Raw genomic sequence first — 18,940 nt, forward strand, 5'->3', positions numbered from 1 at the left:
TGCAGTACCTCCAAGAGGAAAAAAAAAATCACACCCAATTATTAGTTCCAAATGTTCCCCACCCCTTTAACTTTCAGATCTGCTCAGAATGTGTTCCCGAGTCACTGATGATCAGTAGGAGCAGACTAGCTGTTTTGATTCCCCACACACCTCTTCCTGATGCCCATATGAACTCGGCAGTCCCATACAACCTGCAACAGAGAAGACATCTCATCCAGCAATCAGGGAAGGAGAAAAGAAGGAACTTGTACGAATGGGTAAGGAACTGTAGAGTGTGATTTAAAAAGCAACAAGGCAACAGAAAGAGGAAAGCGGCTTTATTCCAGACTGAGACGTGACGCAGGCGGGAAAAACAAAGAGCAAGGAACAATGGCAATGAAACCAGCGAGCTTTAACTGATGCAGAAGTGAGGTCTCCTGTGTACAAAACATCCATGATGCAACTTTAGGCGGCTTATTCCTGCAAAATCTCATTGAGACAAACGGGGGGGGGGGGGGGGGGGGAAGAAAAGTACAAATGCTTCCATGCAAATTTCCAGAACAAAAACAAAACAAAGCAAAAAGGCAACGAAGATTTTGTTTTTCTTTTCTTGTATTTTTTTTAATGATGTAAAAAATAAAATAAAAGAAAGAAACACTCCACAGATGTTATTGGCCTGGAGCAGTTTTTCTCAGTGTATGTAAGGGCAGCAAAGTAACTATGAGATTGGCACTAGCATAGTCCTCCCTCCTCCCGCTAACCCTCCCTCACCCCCCCGACAAAGTGATCTGAATAAAGAAGCAGATGAAAAGCATGTGTTTGATACAGCACAAGCAACATAACAGCATTTCAAATACCCAAGCCAGGTTTCAACTAGGAATGGGAGAACCGGTCTGGATAAAATAAGAACCCGTCTGAACCTCTGCCCCAAATTCAAACCAAGTTTTTTTTCCAAACCTTTGTGTTTTCAATTTCTTGCCCTTCTGCTTGCTGAGTCACAGCCAGGATGAGAGTTGCAATGTTGAAATAAGTTAACAAAAGCTGATCTTGTATTTCTTGGCACTCTGGAAGCAAGATATACTGAAAATCTCCGTAGACAACCTGTTCTCGTAAGTTTTCTTGCCTGATGTTGCAGACCCAAAAAGCTCTGATAAAGTGAGGATAAGCATTCAGAAAACTTGGGTGCTTATTGGATTCACACCTTTTATTGTTCACCCACCGCTAGTTTCAACAGACAAAGCGCCCACTGCTCATATCATATCAGAGAGAAGAATCTTTCCTTCCCCTCTCACACTTTTTATATATATACTTGAGACACATCTGTACGAAAATAAATATTTCATTTGTCAATTAAGGATAATTTTCACGCTCTTCCGTACATCTGAGATCATTTTGCATCTTCTTTTCCATAACAAAACAACACAATTCTCAGTCCCATCTCTATTTTCCCTCTGTGTGCTTTTGCCCGGCCTTTAAGGCATTATCAGCGCATTGGCTCATTCTTATGAAAAGACAGGTAGAGAAGGACCTCTTTCCATTGCCTGGTTTACTCTCTAATGCTCCAGGTTTGTTTAATGAGTGTGAAATTTACGAAGAAGACATTTCCCTTTACAGTACCTAAGTTTTTGACAGAAGAAAACATCTTCATCTTAAAAACACTTTAAAAAGAATGAAGCTGCAATGCCCTCTTCCAGTTCTTGCACTTAAGAAATATGTATATAGATAATATGTTTATATAGATATAAGTATAGCTTTTTTTTTTTCTTTTACCAACCCAACATTTCAATTCGCAGCTGTTGATGTAATTCATGATATGAGATCTTGCTTGTATTCCCCCTTTTTATTTTTTCTTTAAAAAATGCACTTAAAATTAAAAGGGTGCTTTTCTAGAATGTACTTAAGATGACACAGAAGTCCTAAGATCTGAGGCAGTTTTTAAGACCATACTGTACCTCTCAACCTAGCAAAGACCACGAGTGGAGCACTGATCCTTGTAACAACAGGGTGTTAAAGGAGCAAATTGGCAGACATGATACAAATCAAAATGGGAAATGACCCTTGCACTGGAAAAATACTGTCATATGGTTTTGATTTGGTTTTGGTTTTCCCCCCGAAAAAGAGACTGGTGTCATCTTTGCTCAGCATATCCGATCCCAGTGAGTTACAGTAACCAGATGTGGGTCATCATCCATTAGGACATATTTGGCCTTAAAGATGTAAAGAAATCAACTGGCCCTGATGCCAAGAGAGGAGTTATGAAGAGGCATCATGATCCTTTTCCCTTTGGTAAACATGTGTGTTTTTAAGGACAAAGTAAACCCTTTAAGATGATGCTTAGAAACCTTTGAGTGGCATGTTATGCCTCAAAGCTTCTCGTATGCACCAAAATGTGAGAACCGCAAATTATTTACATGAATTCACCTTCACTTTAAAGCAAAAAGGAACACCCTGCTGCTCTCCCACAAATCAAACACAATACCATTATGATCCTAAGGGATGTGCCCTGGTTTCCCTAGCTCCCTTTTTCCCACATTGCAGGCTGTGTCTGTGTATCTGTTCATTTCTTCACCTTTTCTAAATGAACGTATTTTCCTCTCCCTGCAGTACCACAGGTTTTAAGTTTTTTTACACAAAGAGAGATGCCATACTCCAAATATACAGGATACATATTATGTGAGAGGTCTTTTTTTTTTTTTTTGTAAATCCCAGGCTGGTGCGTGGGTTGCTCCATGCTCCAGCCTTCATCATTGTATTTTCCTGCGTGTGTGTTTGTATTTGCATTTGAAATACATCAGTCTCATGATATACTTAAAGAAATGAAAGGGAGAAACAGATAACAGCGAGTCATTTGACTATGACATTGTTTTTGTGGCTTCCAAAAAATGCATGGTTCAACTCCAGCACTGATGGCAGCTTGAAGCTTTTGGTTTTGATTTTTAACATTTTTTTGTCTATTTAAAGGAAGAAAAAAAACTTAAAGCAACGTTTCCTCCCCTCCCCCGCAAAACCTTGATCCAACTTATTTCTGTAATTCTCAACCTATTTAGAAATACATGATACCATTTCATAATGGAGGAGAGAAAAAAGAAACAATAAAATAAAGAAAATGTGATCTTTGAAGGTGGCTGAAGATTCTCAATATCACTGACTGGGGTCAGTGACTGGGTTTATTTTGTTTGATTTATTTAAATACCTTAAATTTATTTTGTATTTTTTAACTTGTTTTTGTTTCATGATAATTTTGCCCTTCTTGCAGCTCAGTTGTCCTCCTGTCTGGGCAACTGTGGAATCAGACAGCTGTCACTTCTGGTTTAACAACACTTGGAGGACTGGTGTCCAATGAGGTAACAGAGGAGGGGGATCCCTCCCCCCCGACTTCATCATCTCTCCACGGCTTAGAACCCTTTGATATAACAATAGGCCTCCAGCGTGGCAAAAAGAATGTACAGGAGCCACAGGCTCACAAAGAGCAAAGTTGTGGCAAGTCTGCACCCCTTGGGGCCTCCTAGTTCCCCTCCGAGGTGAGGCCGTCTCCGGTACAGCAGGACACTGATGCAGACAAAAGCAAAGATGGTGAAAAGCGTGACGGAAAAGGCCAGCGTGCCCGCTGACACATGGAACTCTTGTCCCTGGGAAGCCCAGTAGATGGCAGCCACGGACCATGCCAGTCCGATGCCCAAGAAGACGTTGACGGCATTGCTGCCCGTGACGTTGCCGATGGCAGCATCAGCATACACATCCTGGATGGCGGCTGCTTTGCTGGCAAAAGTGTCTAGAAGGGAGAGACGTGAATTAACAGTAATAATGAAATTGTGCTGCCCAAAGCCGGGGGGTCCTGGCGGTTTTTAAGGCAGGAGAGCAGGCATGGATTGCTGAAGCTGAATTGAAATAAGGACACCCTTTTCTGAGAGGGACAGAGGCCAGATCTCTGTAGTTGCAGAGAAGCGGTTTGAGAATGGCCCTGGTAGTGAGTCCTATTAATGGCCCAATGCCATTTTAGCACCTTCTCCTTAGACTGGTGCACTAAGTTGCCAGATATTTATAGGCCTGTCCTGGCCTTCATTTTGCTCTTTGCACCCAATGCACTGTGCCCCACTCTTTTTTGCTGATAACACAGCCTGTGGCACTCAACCTTCCAGCCAGAAGGGTGCTTATGGCTCCTCTTCCAGCCACCAGCAGGAGTAAGTGCTGGAGGCTGGCGCTGTAAATACTGCCCATGAACTAGGCAGTATTCCAGCTGAGATTGAGATAGCATAATAAGCTGCTGCTAGATAGGAGACCTATGTATGTATCGGATTGAGGGGGGCTAGTGGATAGCACTTTCATTAACATACACCCACAATGGGGATGGGGACATGAAGGGGTGGACTTATTTCTGAGTGGAATTGGTGCTCTAGAACTATAGTAGATTATCTGACTAGATATAAATAGGGCTCATCTCTGTCCACAGTGGCCGTTTGCTACCATTTCTTTTGGCAGCTTTGCCTAGCAGTGGCCTCTCAGAACTGAAGCTAATACAGGGGCTGACTACACTGCAATCGGAGGTGTGACTGCAGCCGGGGCAGGCACAGCCAGGCTGGCGTTACTCTGCTTAGCGTGGCTAAAACTAGCCATGAAGACGTGGCAACGTGGGCTTCAGCACAGGCTGTCCAAGCCTTCCCGGTCCATACTCGTATTGCTAGTCCATGCTGGGGTGCATGTCGCCATGGCTGCACTGCTATTTTTAGCCACGGCAGCTAGAATTAAGCTAGTGTGGGTATGCCTACCCAAGGTGCAATCACACCTCCCGTGGCAGTGTAGACATAGCTGTAGAGACACCACTGCCGGTGGCAATGGAGAAGGACAGTCCCCGTTGGTCGTCATCAGTATTATTATTACTACCAATTATGTGTATTGCTAGAGCTCTTAGGAGCCCCAGTCATGGACCAGGACGCTGTGGTAGTAGGTTCTGTACAAACACATGATGTCGAGGTCCCTGTTGGCACAGCAAGGGTGCAGCTGTCCCACTGTGTCTGGTCAGTGGCTATGAGCAGAGGATGTTGGTTTACTGTACAGTCACTGTCAAGTCCCCTAACATTCACCAGTACAAACCCCCTGAAAACACATGCCCCCCACAACCCCTCCAAAACCAGACAGAATCCAAAAACCTGTCAATAAACCAGTTCTCAGAGATTCTCACCCGGTGCATCCTAAACCCCAGGGGGGGTCAACAGCTTTTGCCTGGGGAAAGGGGGTGTGAGTCTACTCTCATTCCTCCCCGAACCCCAGTTCCCAATCAGATTTCACATCCCATACAGCATCGCAAGAACCAGTGGTTCCTGAAACACCAAAGTTACCCACGCAAAGGATTGTGGGATTTGCTGCTCCTGAACAATGGGCTAGGATAGAGGTGCTAGCCATTATTTTCTTCTATTACCACACTCTTGCCCTTGGCCTTCTCACCTGGTACTGAGGTGCCAAAGGCCACAAAGACAACAGCAGTCACCGAGTCCTTGAGGCCAATGGTGCAGCCGAAGTGGGAAGCGAGGTCCCCAATGACAGCAGTGAGCATGCCAATGATCATGATGGACACCACGAAACAGGCCCAGCCATTGCAGTACTCTGTGGGTGGCACGCAAGCAAAGAGCACCTTCCAGAAGACGGTCAGGAAGTGCATGACGTAGTCAAAGCAGGATGGCAGGCGCTCCTCACCAGACTCATCCTCATCTTCATCACCCGCTGCAAGCAATGCAAGACAAGAAAGCAGATCTAGTGGGCTCTGCGAAATCCCAGGTTTCCAAACACTGCTGCATTTTATAAGCTGCAGTCACATGGATTATGTTCTATTGATCCTTATTGCAACAGCGAAATTTCACTGAAATCGCACAGACAAGAACTTAAAGGCCTGGCTGCTGTCTGAATGGATTTCAGAAAGAAGAGGTCAAACCAGGAACCAGGGGTATTACCTTTAACACTATCATCTAGGCCACAGCTAGGATTCAATCAGTGAGGGATCAGGGGAGAATACCAACTACTGCCTGAGGGGAAGGAATGAGCTGTGGACACTGGGCTCTCTGTGACAGCCTTAAGAACTCAGCAGCAAAGCACCTGTCTTCTGCTGCCCAGGAGGTGACGGGCAACCAATGATTTGCCTGCTAATGTTCCTGCTCTTGAATATTTGCTGCATAAGAGAGTGTACACCTTAACCAGCTTTCCCCTCTCCCAGCTGTTCTTCACCATGCCTGCAGTGTGACCCCCATCAGTTAACATTCTGATGCCAGCAATGGAATGATAGGAACTATATGTTCATCAGTGCAGCAGGAGCCTCTGAGGGGCTGTTCCTGGGACATTGGCATACTAGGAGATGCCAATCCAGATGTGGATTTTGAAATTTTAGCAGCAGTTGACTGCTGGCTCTCTCTCTGTATCCCACAAAATTTAAGTACACACAAGTTTTCCTTAGTGCTTGTTTATTTGGAGCAAATAAACTCCTCCGCCAGCTTCACCTATTCTCTGCTTTCCTGGGTTTACTGAGGGAGGTGGGGAAGACGCTGAGGATAATATCGGGATTGCCTTGAAATGGCATCAGGGTATTTGAAAGTGGATCAGCAATCACAGAATCATCTCTTAATGTCCTTAATGTTGTTCTTGTACCGGTACACAGAGGATTTGACCATATTTATCACCATAGCAACGCAGACAGCATCATGAAAATAGTGAAGGCCAGTCAGGCATTCCTATTTACCCGTTCTCAGATGACAAGCATAAGTGAGCACTTGAAATTGAAAGGCAACACATTTTACAGGGATAAAAGCAAATACTTTCTTATGCAACACATAATTCGCCTGTGGAACTCACTGTTGTTTGGCATTACAGAGGCACAGAGCTAAATAATATTAAGAAAAAAAGCAGAAACTGATAAACTAAAAATAATATCTGCAAGAAGGTTGGGTAAAATTTCAAGGGCTCTTAATCCCCATCTTTCTGGGCATGGGCTGATCACCAGCAGAGGTCAGGAAGGAAATTTTCCATCCATTCTACGGTATAACATACCTATGTGCATTATATAGGGGGGTTTATATGTTCTTCTGAAAATCTGCCACAGGCCAGTTCCTGACACAAGATGCCAAACTAGGTGGACAATTGGGCTGTTCCAGAATGATACTTCCTATGTTCAGTCTCTTCCTATTGTTATGGTATCTTCATTGTTACTCATAATAAAGCTAGTCATACAAATCTAATAACTGTGCCTGGGCCAAATGCTGAGGACCGCATATCCCCTTACTCTGAAGCAAGGGAGCGCTAGGCTCCAGTGACCAAACATACGTAGATTAAGCACTACTCAACTGTAACTACAAAAGTTGTCACCATTTCTCCATACAATGCTACTGGCACTCAAGGCAAAACTTCCAAAAGCTGTCCAACCAGTAATGTGTGTCTGGTGTAGGCAGTCTCAGAAGTGCCCCAAGGACAGAACTTGAACCTTAGTTGGTTCCTGGGTTTAAGGGCTGCTGCCTGTTTCTTAGGGAACCATGTCATTGTGCTAGGAACTAAGCTCTTCTACATAGAGGAAGCAGGCTAGGTCCATCAGCCAGAGGTCAATGGATCAAAACCATTCCGTGTTAGTCCTGGGCTGCTTCTTTTGACTTCATTACAGTGTATAACTACCCTAATGGGCAGAAAATACAAAGTACTAAAGGGCTCTTTAGTCTAGCAGAGAAAGGCATAACAGGAACCAATGGCTGGCTGCTGAAGCCAGACAATTTCAAACTGGAAATAAGGCAGTAAAGAGACACAGTATGACTTCTAAAAGTAATTACCATAAGACCTGAGGCAATATTGGACAAGATCCAGACTAACTACAAAACCTTTCAGACTAAACGCACAAGATGTGGAAATATCCATAGCCCAACAGATGTGTGTCCCTCCAAAAATGCAAGATATAATCAATGCAAAAAATATGGACATCTTGCAGCTGTTTGCCATAGTAAGACAGTCAGAGAACTGACTGCTACAGATAGCCAAGAGCCATTGTTTCTGGGATCTATCAATGTGATGACACAAAGGCCATCTGGAGAGCAAGACTGAATGTTAATGGAAAGACTATTGCCCTGAAAACTGACTCAGGAGCAGATGATGGTCATATCAGAAGGTACCTATATTTACCTTCAAAACACCCAGATCTGAAATCACCTGATACAGCCCCGACTAGCCCTGCTGGTATTCTAACAGCATGGGCCAATTCACCACAGAAACAACTTACAAAGACAAAAGATTTTCATTTAGAGTATATGTTATCAAAAGATAAAAAACTAGTAGCCTTCTCAGCGGCAGCGAGGCAGCCATGATGTGCTTAGAGAGAAAGGTGGAAGAATTCGAGAAAGTTTTTGGTGAGATTGGACTTTTGAAAGGAGATGCAGTACAAATAACCCTATGAGACAATGCTGAACCATATACTATACAAACACCTTGGAGGATTCGTAACCCAATTGCTTAATATGTTCTTGGGGGAAAATCTGGTAGTAGCAGATTGATGGGGCGGCTGCCCTGCACTGGGAGAAAAGGGGTTAAAAGCAGCCCTAGGGAGGCTGCGCTGGAGGCAGCCAATCAGAGAAGGGCTGAAGGGAGCAGCCAATCAGGGCCAAGCAGGCCCATATAAAAAGGGAGCTGCAGGGCAGAGGAAGGCAGTTCTCTGCTAGGAGCCCCTGGAGGAGGGACTGTGTCTCTGGAGGGCTGAGAGAACTGCTAGCGCCCTGGACAGAGCAGTGCTGCGAGCAGGGACTGGGGGAGTGAGAGACAGCTTCTGGTTGGCTGCTGGGGTTTGCAGGCTGAGGCCCTGAGGCAAGGGCAAAGAGGATGCTGGGGCCACGAGGAAGTGGCCAGACAATTTGCTGCAGTTGCCACTAAGGGAAGTGGCTGAACAGCAGACTGCAGGTCCCCCAGAAGGGGGGAGCACAGAGTGTAGCACTGCTGGAGGGCTGTGTCACTGAAGTGGACGCCACAGTCCTTGGAGAAATGTGGGTCCTAAAGCAGGAGTGATGGCAGCGAGACACCACCCGTAGAGGGCACACTACCATGCAGAGCTAATTTCCATGACAACCAGCAGGAGGCACCAGTGTGGTGAGTGAACCCCGTTACACGGACACTCTGTCATGGAGCCCAGCATCACACTCCATTACCTATGTGCTTGAAGATGATGTAAAGGCATACATGGATGCTATGGACACATACTGACCAGAGTCAGAAACCAGACTATACCTGCTACAAAAAGCAACCTCAACAGACACACAACTTCTAGAAGCTCTAAGTTACATGAGGACTAGCTGGCCAAAGTATCTAAAGGACACTAAGGAAGTGACAAGAGACTACTTTTTGGTGCATGGACAATTAAGTGAGTCAAATGGACTCATAATTAAAGATGATTGCATCATAATTCCAAATGCAATGAGAGGAGAAATCTTAAATCTCATCCAGAAAGGACATCAAGGGCTAACTAAATGCTGTGAACAGGCCAACCAGTCTGAGTAGTGGCCAGGCATCAGCAAGGGCATAAAGAATGAAGTATCTGCATGTGAACATTGCAGATCTCACAGACCAACACACCACACACAAAAAACCCTTTAATAACAACACCTCTACCAGACAGATCTTGGAAGAGACTAGCTGCAGATTTATGTGAATTCAGAAGATATTATCTGGTCATAATGGACTGTTTTTCCAGGTATATAGAAATAATGTACTTGAAAGACATAACATGTCACAGTATTATTGAGAAACAAATGCATTTTTGCTCATTTTGGTATGTCAGAACAAACCAGTGGTGGACAACAGGCTACAATTCACTGTAGCAGAATTTGTTTTTCCAAACAAAATATGATTTTTCATATTACTAGCAACCCACATTACCCACAAGCAAATGTAGAAGCTGAGAGAGCTGTACAGACAACCAAGAAAATCCTTCAGCAGGAAGATTCATTCCTTGCTCTTGTGAGATATACATCAACATCCATAGAAGCTAGTGGATATAGTCCAGCACAACTCCTGATGGGAAGACAACTCAGAACTACTGTTCCAACTTCAGAAAAGAATCTATCTCCAAAAAGTGGCCAGACACAAAGAGCAGACAATTGAATAAAAAGGCTAAAAGACCTTATGAACACTTTTACAACAGATGACACTCAGTTAGAGAACTGCCAAGTCTAGAACCTGGTGCCTGTGTTTGTGTCAAACTGGATGGCGAAGAAGGATGAAGAACTGCAGTTGTCCTAAAGAAAAAGAATTAATCACCCAGATGATATGTGATTGAGACTGACAATGGAGACTTCAACAGAAACTGTCGACAGCTACAGTTTGTGCCTCAGAAGGACCAATCAACAGAGCAAACCCTACAGATGGTGCATGCAGAACAACAAGAAGATGCCAAGATTCCAAACTGACCAGACAGTCGTTGCAACTAATGGGCAGCCAGATGACCAAGTTGTTATGCATTTGGGTTGTGTAATTTAAAAACCAGTATGATTCAGAGACACTTAACAGACTGATACATACTAAAAGATAGTGTACATTTTATAAATGGTATGAATGTAAAACATAAAGGAAGAGATGTGATGGAATGCTAGACTATATTATAATGTTCAGCCACTAGATGGCACCATGTGTAACATATCTTGCCTGAGCTGGTAACAGTGATACCTGGCAGTGCATTAAAGTATCGTAAAGGGAACACATTTCTTGTCTCTCTCCGTGATGGAAGCCCTGTAGCCTGTCTGGTATAGAAGTCTGGTCTGTTAGTAGCAGCCCTGCACCTACTGCGTACAAGCAGTACATGACAGAGATGGCACTCTGTGCACTGGTTATAGGGAGCTGCACTAGCATCTCTGCGGATGCCTGACTGCTTTGTTAACCCTTATGCTGCACATGAGGATGTCTGTCTTGAAATGTCCAAAGGCATAAATGTGTTAGGGTGAACGTTCTCTGTGACAATTCCTTTGCAAGTCAAAGGCTGGCTTTGCTCATTGAAGTGTGGACGGAATAAAATGCCTATTGTATAAGGATTTCCCATCCTACTCTTCTCCAGTCCCTTCCCCTTCCCAGAACAAAATCAATTACCAAAGCACTAATAACACTGGATTAAACTCGTATGAATTTGTTTCCAGCTGGGTGCAGCACCATTCTGCCATGGTCTGAGCACTGACTCTAGTAGCTGGTGCCCCAGAGGTTGAGCACCCTAATGTATGCTTGGCAGGAAATACCGAGCAAGGGCTTTAATCAAGCTTCTGAGTTCTTAAGGGCAGACAGTCTGACGCACAGGGTGGAGCAGCAAACTCGTCTTTCTATCAGGATGGAGAAAGAGAATAAAGATAGGAGGAGGGAAGGAGAGAAGGGGGGGAGGGGATAGAGAGAGAGTCTGCATAGAAGAAAGTGGCAGGAAGAAACCCAGATATCTCTTGCCCCTTCTTACCCTCCCCCCTTTATTTCTCATCAGTCTCAGATGCATGAATCACAAGTTGCCTTTGGGGCTCACTCACTTGCAAGCAGCTCCAGCTAAGCCTGTGCAGCAACCCATCCCCATTGCTGGCTGGGAATTAACCCTTTTCCAAGAGGACTCCAAGGCATCAAATGGCCAAGGTGCACTGAACTGCTGACCTTGCACCACACACTATCCTGTCACTCTCCTGATGCCAGCTTGAAAGGGACATGGCCATCAGCTGATGGTTCATGAAGGGTTTTTAGTTTGTGTTTCAGTGTATTAGTCTCTATTGTTTGCAAAGCATTCCTGGAATCTGCAAAATAGGGGCCTAATCCTGCAAATTACTGAGCACCCTGAATTGCAATGAGAGTGCTGAGGACCTCCTCGAACTGGGCACTAAGGCCTGAATCCACAGGTGTTGCAATGCTGAGTGTCACAGTTCACCACTTTTTTGGGGGGGAGGGGCGGGGGGAAATCTAGAAAAATCACTGTACCTCTGTGGGGTGAGTGCAGGGCAGGCTTGCTCTCCGACCCCACTGGGGTTTCCCTCCACGCCAACCCTGAAACCCACAGTTTGGGAAACACTGCCCTAAGCCCCGCCCCTTCACAGAATTTGGTCCCTAAATCTAGGATACAGGGAGGCACCTAGCTCTGTTTGAGATCCACAGCTGGGAGAATGAGCCAGGCGCTTGCCTCACTCCCCACAAAACAGCCAGAGGAAGAAGAGGTGGCGCTGCCCATCTTAGGAACTTTAGCCCAGTGGTTAGAACACTTATCTGGGATGTGGGAGACCTGGTTCAATTCCCTCCTTTGCCAGATGGGGAGAAAGGATTTAAAGAGAGGTCTCCCACCTCTCAGGAAGGTGCTCTAAGCTGAGAGATGGGACAGTCTTGGGGTGGGGGGAAGGGTCTCTCCCAATCTCTCCTGTTGAAGCTGTTTCACTGTGTTTAAACAGGCATTGGAGCAGGGCTGGCACCTGAATCCTCCCCCCCCCCCCCCCCCCCCCCCCCCGCCTAGGTGGGTGCCGTCACCACCAGGCTGCAGTGTCATTCTCTGAGCCAGTGGCTGTGTTTTGAACAGCAGTAGGTCAAAGCACACTATGGAACTTGTCGTGTGCAGTAGCAAGGTCCACGTAGTGACTGACTGCGCTATACATTCCTGCCCTGGCTGTGGCTTGCCGTGCACTATACCTTTATGTAGACCAGCCCCTTAGGTGCTGGAGGCCTATAGTTATAGAATTGAAGCTCCTGGTTTCTATCCCTGCTATCCCGTGCACGTGGTTTAGTTGATACCCATGATCCATGCACGTTTGCAGTACACCACTGAGGAAGCAGAGGCAGTTTCAGGCTGGCTTACACAGGCGCTCAGAGACCCGAGTCTTGCTACTACATTCCCTTAGGGTTGGTGACCTTGTTATAGCTGGGCACCCTCAGGTCCCCTCACCTGCACTAACAGTAATGGCTTCCATGAACTGGTCCCTCCAGGAATGTGTCCCTACAACCAAAGCCAGGTTTGTCTTCTTAATCAGCTTGTCCACGGTACTCTGTCAATGGGACAAAAATGCACAGCAGTTAAACCAGCTTTGACACCACGTGCTGTTCTGAGAGAACACGGTACTCAGCAGTGTGCTGAGAGGAGCACTCTCGCCCTTCCACTGGGGCTGGAACAGACACTCTCCCTGCCAGGGAGATGAAGCCCCTAAAGATGGGGCTGGTGGCTAGATCCATGCAGCTGCCCTTCTCTTTGTGCAGCGTAGATTCTCCTCAGGCTTCTCCCTGCCCCTCATCTATCCTTCCTCTCCCCAGGCATTTCCACCCCACACGCTCTCTCCATAGGGGTTGCTTTGTCCCCCATCATCTCAGGACACTTGCTCCTCCTCTCTCTACGGGGTAACTCACCTGCTCTCTCCACAAGGTGCTCATACACCTTCCCTTCATCTCTCCTGAGGCTGCTCCCTCATGCCTCTCTCCTCCGGGTTCTCCCTTAATCTCTCTCTGCTAGGCCTCTTTCTTCAGGCACGCTCTCATTCTCTCTCTCCCCCCTTGGCCACTCCCTCTCTCTCTTATGGCTGACCTCTCTGTTCAAGCCTCTACCTATATCCCTTCCCTCTGGCTGCTTCCTCTCCAGTGACACTATTATCTCCTCATGAAGAGCCCCGGTACCCAGCACTGACCTTGAATTCATAGGACTCCTCAATGATGACCTCTAGTTTGGGATGCTCGCCCAACACCGGCTTCCCCATCTCTGCAATCCTCTTGGCTTCCTCCTCTTCGATGGTCAGCTTCCTCTCTGCCACTTCTGTGAAAACAGCATCAACACTCAGCTGAAGCTGAGCACAAGACAGGGGTGCTTGGTAGATGCTGTGAAATGCCTTGGCCACAAATACGCACCTCTCACATTTTGCTGAGTTCACAATGAGCCTCGTGAGAGTTAATGGTGGGACATTAGGTGAGTGGGCTTTTTAAAGAGCTTCTTGTTGTACCTTCAATGAATTATACTTCTCCTGAAAATGAGGAACCTATCCCACCAGCTCGAGCCAGGAACATACTGGGGAAAGCATCCCCTGTAATGCTAATGCACCTCAGTCCTTACCTACCCCCTCACCCTGACTATTCCAGTTCTTCTTTCCCCTCTACTGCCCATGTGCCTCACTCTGGATCTGCAGCACCCTCAGCTATTCCTACCCTGGGCTTCTCTACTGTAAACCTAGACTGAGCACATCAAGCTGATTGCCCTTATGGCATATGCTGGGCTTCAACCCAGGCCTCCAGAAGTGAAAGACTAGTGCATTAAGGGCTTGATCCTGTGCCATTAAAGCTAATGTGAGTTTTCCAATAGCCTTTAATGGGAACAGGATCAAGCCCTAAGATATTAGTGATGAAAGTGCTAGGTTAGGTATCCCTATTATTACAGTACTGAGCACCCCTAAACCTGATTTTAGTAAAACGGTGAACATGTGGGCATATTCTGCCCTCTTCATCCACATGGTACAACTAGTGATGGCAATGGGAGTTCTGTAGGAGGAATGAGTGAAGAATATGCTGCTGGCCACGAGGTCTCAGTCAATCTGGAGAGGGAAGAAGCAGTTAACAGGCCCATAACTGCCCCCGCTCTCACTTCTGGCTTGCCAGACCAATTCATTGCCATTTACAGAATGTCGAGGTGGTGACGTGTCCAGGTTATTTCATAGCAGCGGGAGATAGCAATGGGGCCTACCTTCCCCGAGGGGGATATCACCTAGAGTTGGAACGTAGTGAGAACTGGCAGCACGAGTCCAGAAACATCTTGACTGGGAAGGGGTGTGCTCCTGCAGGGCTGCCCTCATTTTCACTGGCAGCCTGCAAATACATTGTTTCTATTAAGATTTTTAATAGAAACACCCACGTTTTTGAGGAGCAAAAGCCAAGATTTCACCGAAAACAAAAAAGATCTCAGGGAGAAAAGGCCAGTATATACCAAGGGACATAAATTTCAGTATATCCCAAGGGACATAACTAATTGTTTAAAAAAATCAAAATGGTCCTTTACCCTGTCTTGAACCCCTTTATTAGTCTGACACACACCCCTCCCCCCATTCCTCCCCCTGCTTAAGCAACCACAGCTTTAGTGGGATTGAAGCACCAATTCTTGTTATGCTTTAGCACAAGAGCCCTTTTAAGAAAATGTTAATGTGCAGACATGTTTTCTAGTTTGAATTGAACAAGAGATAGAATCTTTTTATTCCCCTTTGATTCGAAAATTGCTTTGAGTAGTCTATTCCATTCAGGGCTTGCTTTAACTCTCACCCAGATATATATTCACAGGGGCAGGCACACACACTCTTAATTCTTTCATTCTGCACTGTAATTACGCTTACATCACATTGTGCATTTCCTGGGGGATTCCTATCACTGGAAAATGTACAGGAAAAAATAGGTCAGGGACCAAGAGGGTTTTCTTTTCATATAAAACTGCATGATTAATCCTTGATGGAGAAAAAAGTGTTCCCAAGCTTCTGAAGGTGGGAAACAAGGTGCCCCATGTGGTGCTGCCTGTGAGGAGCAATCCACTAAGACATCCCCTTGTGGTGTTGTCTCTGGTCCTGGATGATACCCTGAAGGCTCCCCGTGTGATGCTGTTCATGGTAACGATGCAGAATCAACTAGTCCATTAATGTGGATGCTGTCCATGGTGTTAATTATGGTTTCCCCCCCACCCCACCCCCCAGCTTGCTGGGCTAACAAAATGAAAGTGGAGACTGGCACTAGGATAAAGGTGGGGATGATTATTCATGAATTTATCTTCAAATGCTGCATTGTGATTGGACCTGGCCATGGTTGTTTGCTTTCCCACTGACTTCCATGTGATAGGTTTTTGTTCACATGGCTGTTTGGGGTGGAACTTCCTTTCATGTGACTTTTGGGATTCATGTGCAAATGCACATATTCAGGATGGAAGTGTTCTACTGGCCAATCTCTATATACTGGCTTCACATGTTTGGGAGCAAGGGTGTAAGGAGGCCTGGACAGAGTAGGAGAGCCTCGTGAAAAACCGGTTACGCACCTTCTCATAACCGTTGTTCTTCGAGGTGTGTTGTTCGTGTCCATTCCAAGCAGGTGGGTGCATGTGCAGGGTAGCCGGAAGATTTTTCCCATAGCAGCCTCCGTCAGGTTGGTCTGGGCGCCCCCTGAAGTCGCATCTTTATGGTGCTCAATATAGAGCCCTGACGTCCCGCCGCCCCCTCAGTTCCCTCTTGCTGGCTACTCTGACAGAGGGGTAGGAGGGTGGGTATTGGAATGGACATGAACAACACATATCGAAGAACAACAGTTAAGAGAAGGTGAGTAATCCTTTTTTCTTCTAAGAATTCTTGTTCATGTCCATTCCAATCAGGTGACTCACAAGCCCAAGTTCAGGAGGTGGGGTCGGAGTTGTCTACTGATTGGAGCACAGCTCTTCCAAAGGCTGCATCGTCCCTGGCCTGCTGGGTGATTGCCTAGTGCGTGGTGAAAGTGCATATGGAGGACCACATCGCTGTGCTGCAGATTTCCTGGGTGGGAACCTGCGCCAGGAACGCCGTTGAAGAGGCCTGAGCCCTGGTGGAGTGCACAGTGATCAGAGGTGCAGGCACCCCTGCCAGGTTGTAGCACTCACAGATGCAGGACGTGATCCATGACAAAATCTGTTGAGAAGAGACAGGAAGACCTTTCATTCATCCACCACTGCCATGAATAACTTGTCAGACTTTCAGAATGGTTTCATTCTCTCAATGTAGAAGGCTAGTGCTCTGCGGACATCCAATGGGTGAAGCCTCTGCTCCCTGCTGCTCGAGTGCTGCTTAGGATAGAACACTGGGAGGTAGATGTCCTGGTTGGTGTGAAACTGGGAGACAACCTTCCAGAGGAAAGCCAGATGAGGCCTGAGCTGGACCTTGTCCTTATGGAACACAGTGTAAGGGGGCTCTGATGTCAGGGCCTTGAGCTCAGAATCCCTCCTGGCCGAGGTTATCGCTACCAGAAACGCCACCTTGTATGAGAGATAGAGTAGGGAGCATGTTGCCAAAGGTTCAATGGGCGATCCCATGAGTCTGGAAAGGATCAGATTGAGGTCCCAAGCCGGGACAGGCTGCCGGACATGTGGGTATAGCCTGTTGAGACCTTTAAGGAAACGGCTGACCATAGGGCTAGCAAAGACCGAGCGGCCGTCTCCAGCTGGATGAAAGGCAGAGATGGCGGCCAAGTGAACCCTTACTGACGACATGGACAGCCCCTGCTGTTTGAGATGGAGAAGATAGTCTAAGATAAGTGGCACAGAGGTGAGTGTCGGGGACGAATGATGCTGCATGGACCAGATTGAAAATCTCTTCCACCTAGCAAGGTAGGTAGCCTTGGTGGAGGGTTTTCTACTGCCCAGGAGGACTTGTCTAACTGAGACAGAGCAGGAGAGCTCCATCAGGTTCAGCCATGAGCTTCCACACTGTGAGGTGCAGCGACTCGAGGTTCGGATGCTGGAGCTATCAATATCACTGAAGCTTGTTCCCTCCATATCTTGACGAGCATCTTGTGAACAAGAGGGATAGGCAGAAACGCGTAGAGGAGATGGCCTCCCCATGGGAGGAGGAACAGGTCCACAATGGAGCCCAGTCCAGTGATGATGCATCCGTCACTAGGGAGAGAGACGGCTGAGGGTTGGAGAAGGGGAACCCTGCACATACTACCTGTGGGTCGAGCCACCACAGGAGGGAGTCGAGAACCTGGCAGGGCAGGGTCATGACCCTGTCCAAATTGTCCCAGGCTGGCCGATACACCAACGCTAGCCACAACTGAAGAGGCTGAAGCCTGAGTTTGGCATGTTGCACCATGCAGGTACAGGCTGCCATGTGTCCTAGAAGTTTCAGGCAATTCCTTGCTGTGGTGGTGCAGAACTGCCTGAGACCTCGTATGATGTTGCCCAGGGACCGAAACCTTGCTTCCGGGAGGTATGCCCTGGCTTGTGTCGAGTCAAGTACTGCCCCTATAAACTCTATCCTCTGAACCGGGAACAGCATTGATTTCCCCTTGTTCAGAAGAAGGCCCAGTTTGTTGAACGTCGATCTTATGAAGTCGACTTGTGTCTCCACTTGAGACCTGGAGTGGCCCTTGATGAGCCAGTTTTCGAGGTGCGGGAACACCTGTACCTGCCGTCTGCGCAGGAACGCAGCCACGACTGCCATGCACTTGGTGAACACTCAAGGAGCCACTGACAGGCTGAAGGAGAGGACTGTGAACTGGTGGGTTCATCACAAACCTGAGGTATTTTCTGTGGGACAGAGTTATTGCTATGTGAAAGTACGCGTCCTTCAAGTCGAGGGTGGCATACCAGTCTCCTGGATCCAATCAAGGGATGATGGAGACCAAAGAGACCATGTGAAACTTGAGCTTCTTCACAAACTTGTTGAGTTCTCGCAGGTCTAGGATGGGCCTGAGCCCACCTTTGGCTTTCAGAATTAGGAAATACCGAGAATAGAAACTCTTGCCCTTCTGCTCCCGAGGAACCTCTTCCACTGCCCCTAGCAAAAGGAGTGAGTGCACCTCCTGTATAAGGAGTTGCTCGTGAGAGGGGTCCCTGAAGAGGGACGGGGAAGTGGGGGTGGAAGGGTGGGAGGGCACAGAATTTGATGGAGTATCCCCTCTCTACCATGCGGAGCACCCAGCGGTCTGAAGTGATATGGGATTATGCCCGGTAGAAAGGGGACAGTCAGGACAAAAAGGTAAGGCAGGGCAGATCCAGTTCTTGTTCTGGTGTGCCGTCCTCGACCGCACCTTCAAAAGGTTGGTTTGGGGCCGGAAGGTGGTTTGGGTTGGCCAGAGCCCTGTCCTGAAGACAGGTGTGGCCTTTTTCTGCTGCCCCTATTCCTCCTCTGGGAAACGTCCTTTTGGTTCTGTTGGTAGAACCGCGGAGGAGGCTGAGGCCTGAAAGGCTTCCGCTGCATGGCAGGAGTGTGTAGACCCAAGGATTTGAGGGTGTCTCTAGAGTGTTTTAGGCTGTGTAGCC

General features: G+C 47.0%; 1 protein-coding gene across 1 annotated transcript in view; it reads right to left on the reverse strand.

The window, feature by feature from the left end:
• Positions 1 to 618: 618 nt before the first annotated feature.
• Positions 619 to 18,940, reverse strand: part of SLC8A3 (solute carrier family 8 member A3) — a 187,327-nt gene continuing 169,005 nt past the window's right edge. Inside the window, exons 4-7 of the mRNA XM_024218833.2 lie at positions 13,602 to 13,726; positions 12,872 to 12,971; positions 5,422 to 5,697; positions 619 to 3,751 (exon numbers count right to left, since the gene is read on the reverse strand). Of these exons, the coding sequence (XP_024074601.1) occupies positions 3,375 to 3,751; positions 5,422 to 5,697; positions 12,872 to 12,971; positions 13,602 to 13,726 (878 nt within the window). The 3' untranslated portion in view covers positions 619 to 3,374. The remainder of the gene's footprint in view (positions 3,752 to 5,421; positions 5,698 to 12,871; positions 12,972 to 13,601; positions 13,727 to 18,940) is intronic.

This window comes from Terrapene carolina, unplaced genomic scaffold, assembly GCF_002925995.2.
Source record: "Terrapene carolina triunguis isolate 2854851 unplaced genomic scaffold, T_m_triunguis-2.0 Scaffold96, whole genome shotgun sequence".
Lineage (NCBI taxonomy): Eukaryota > Metazoa > Chordata > Testudines > Emydidae > Terrapene > Terrapene triunguis.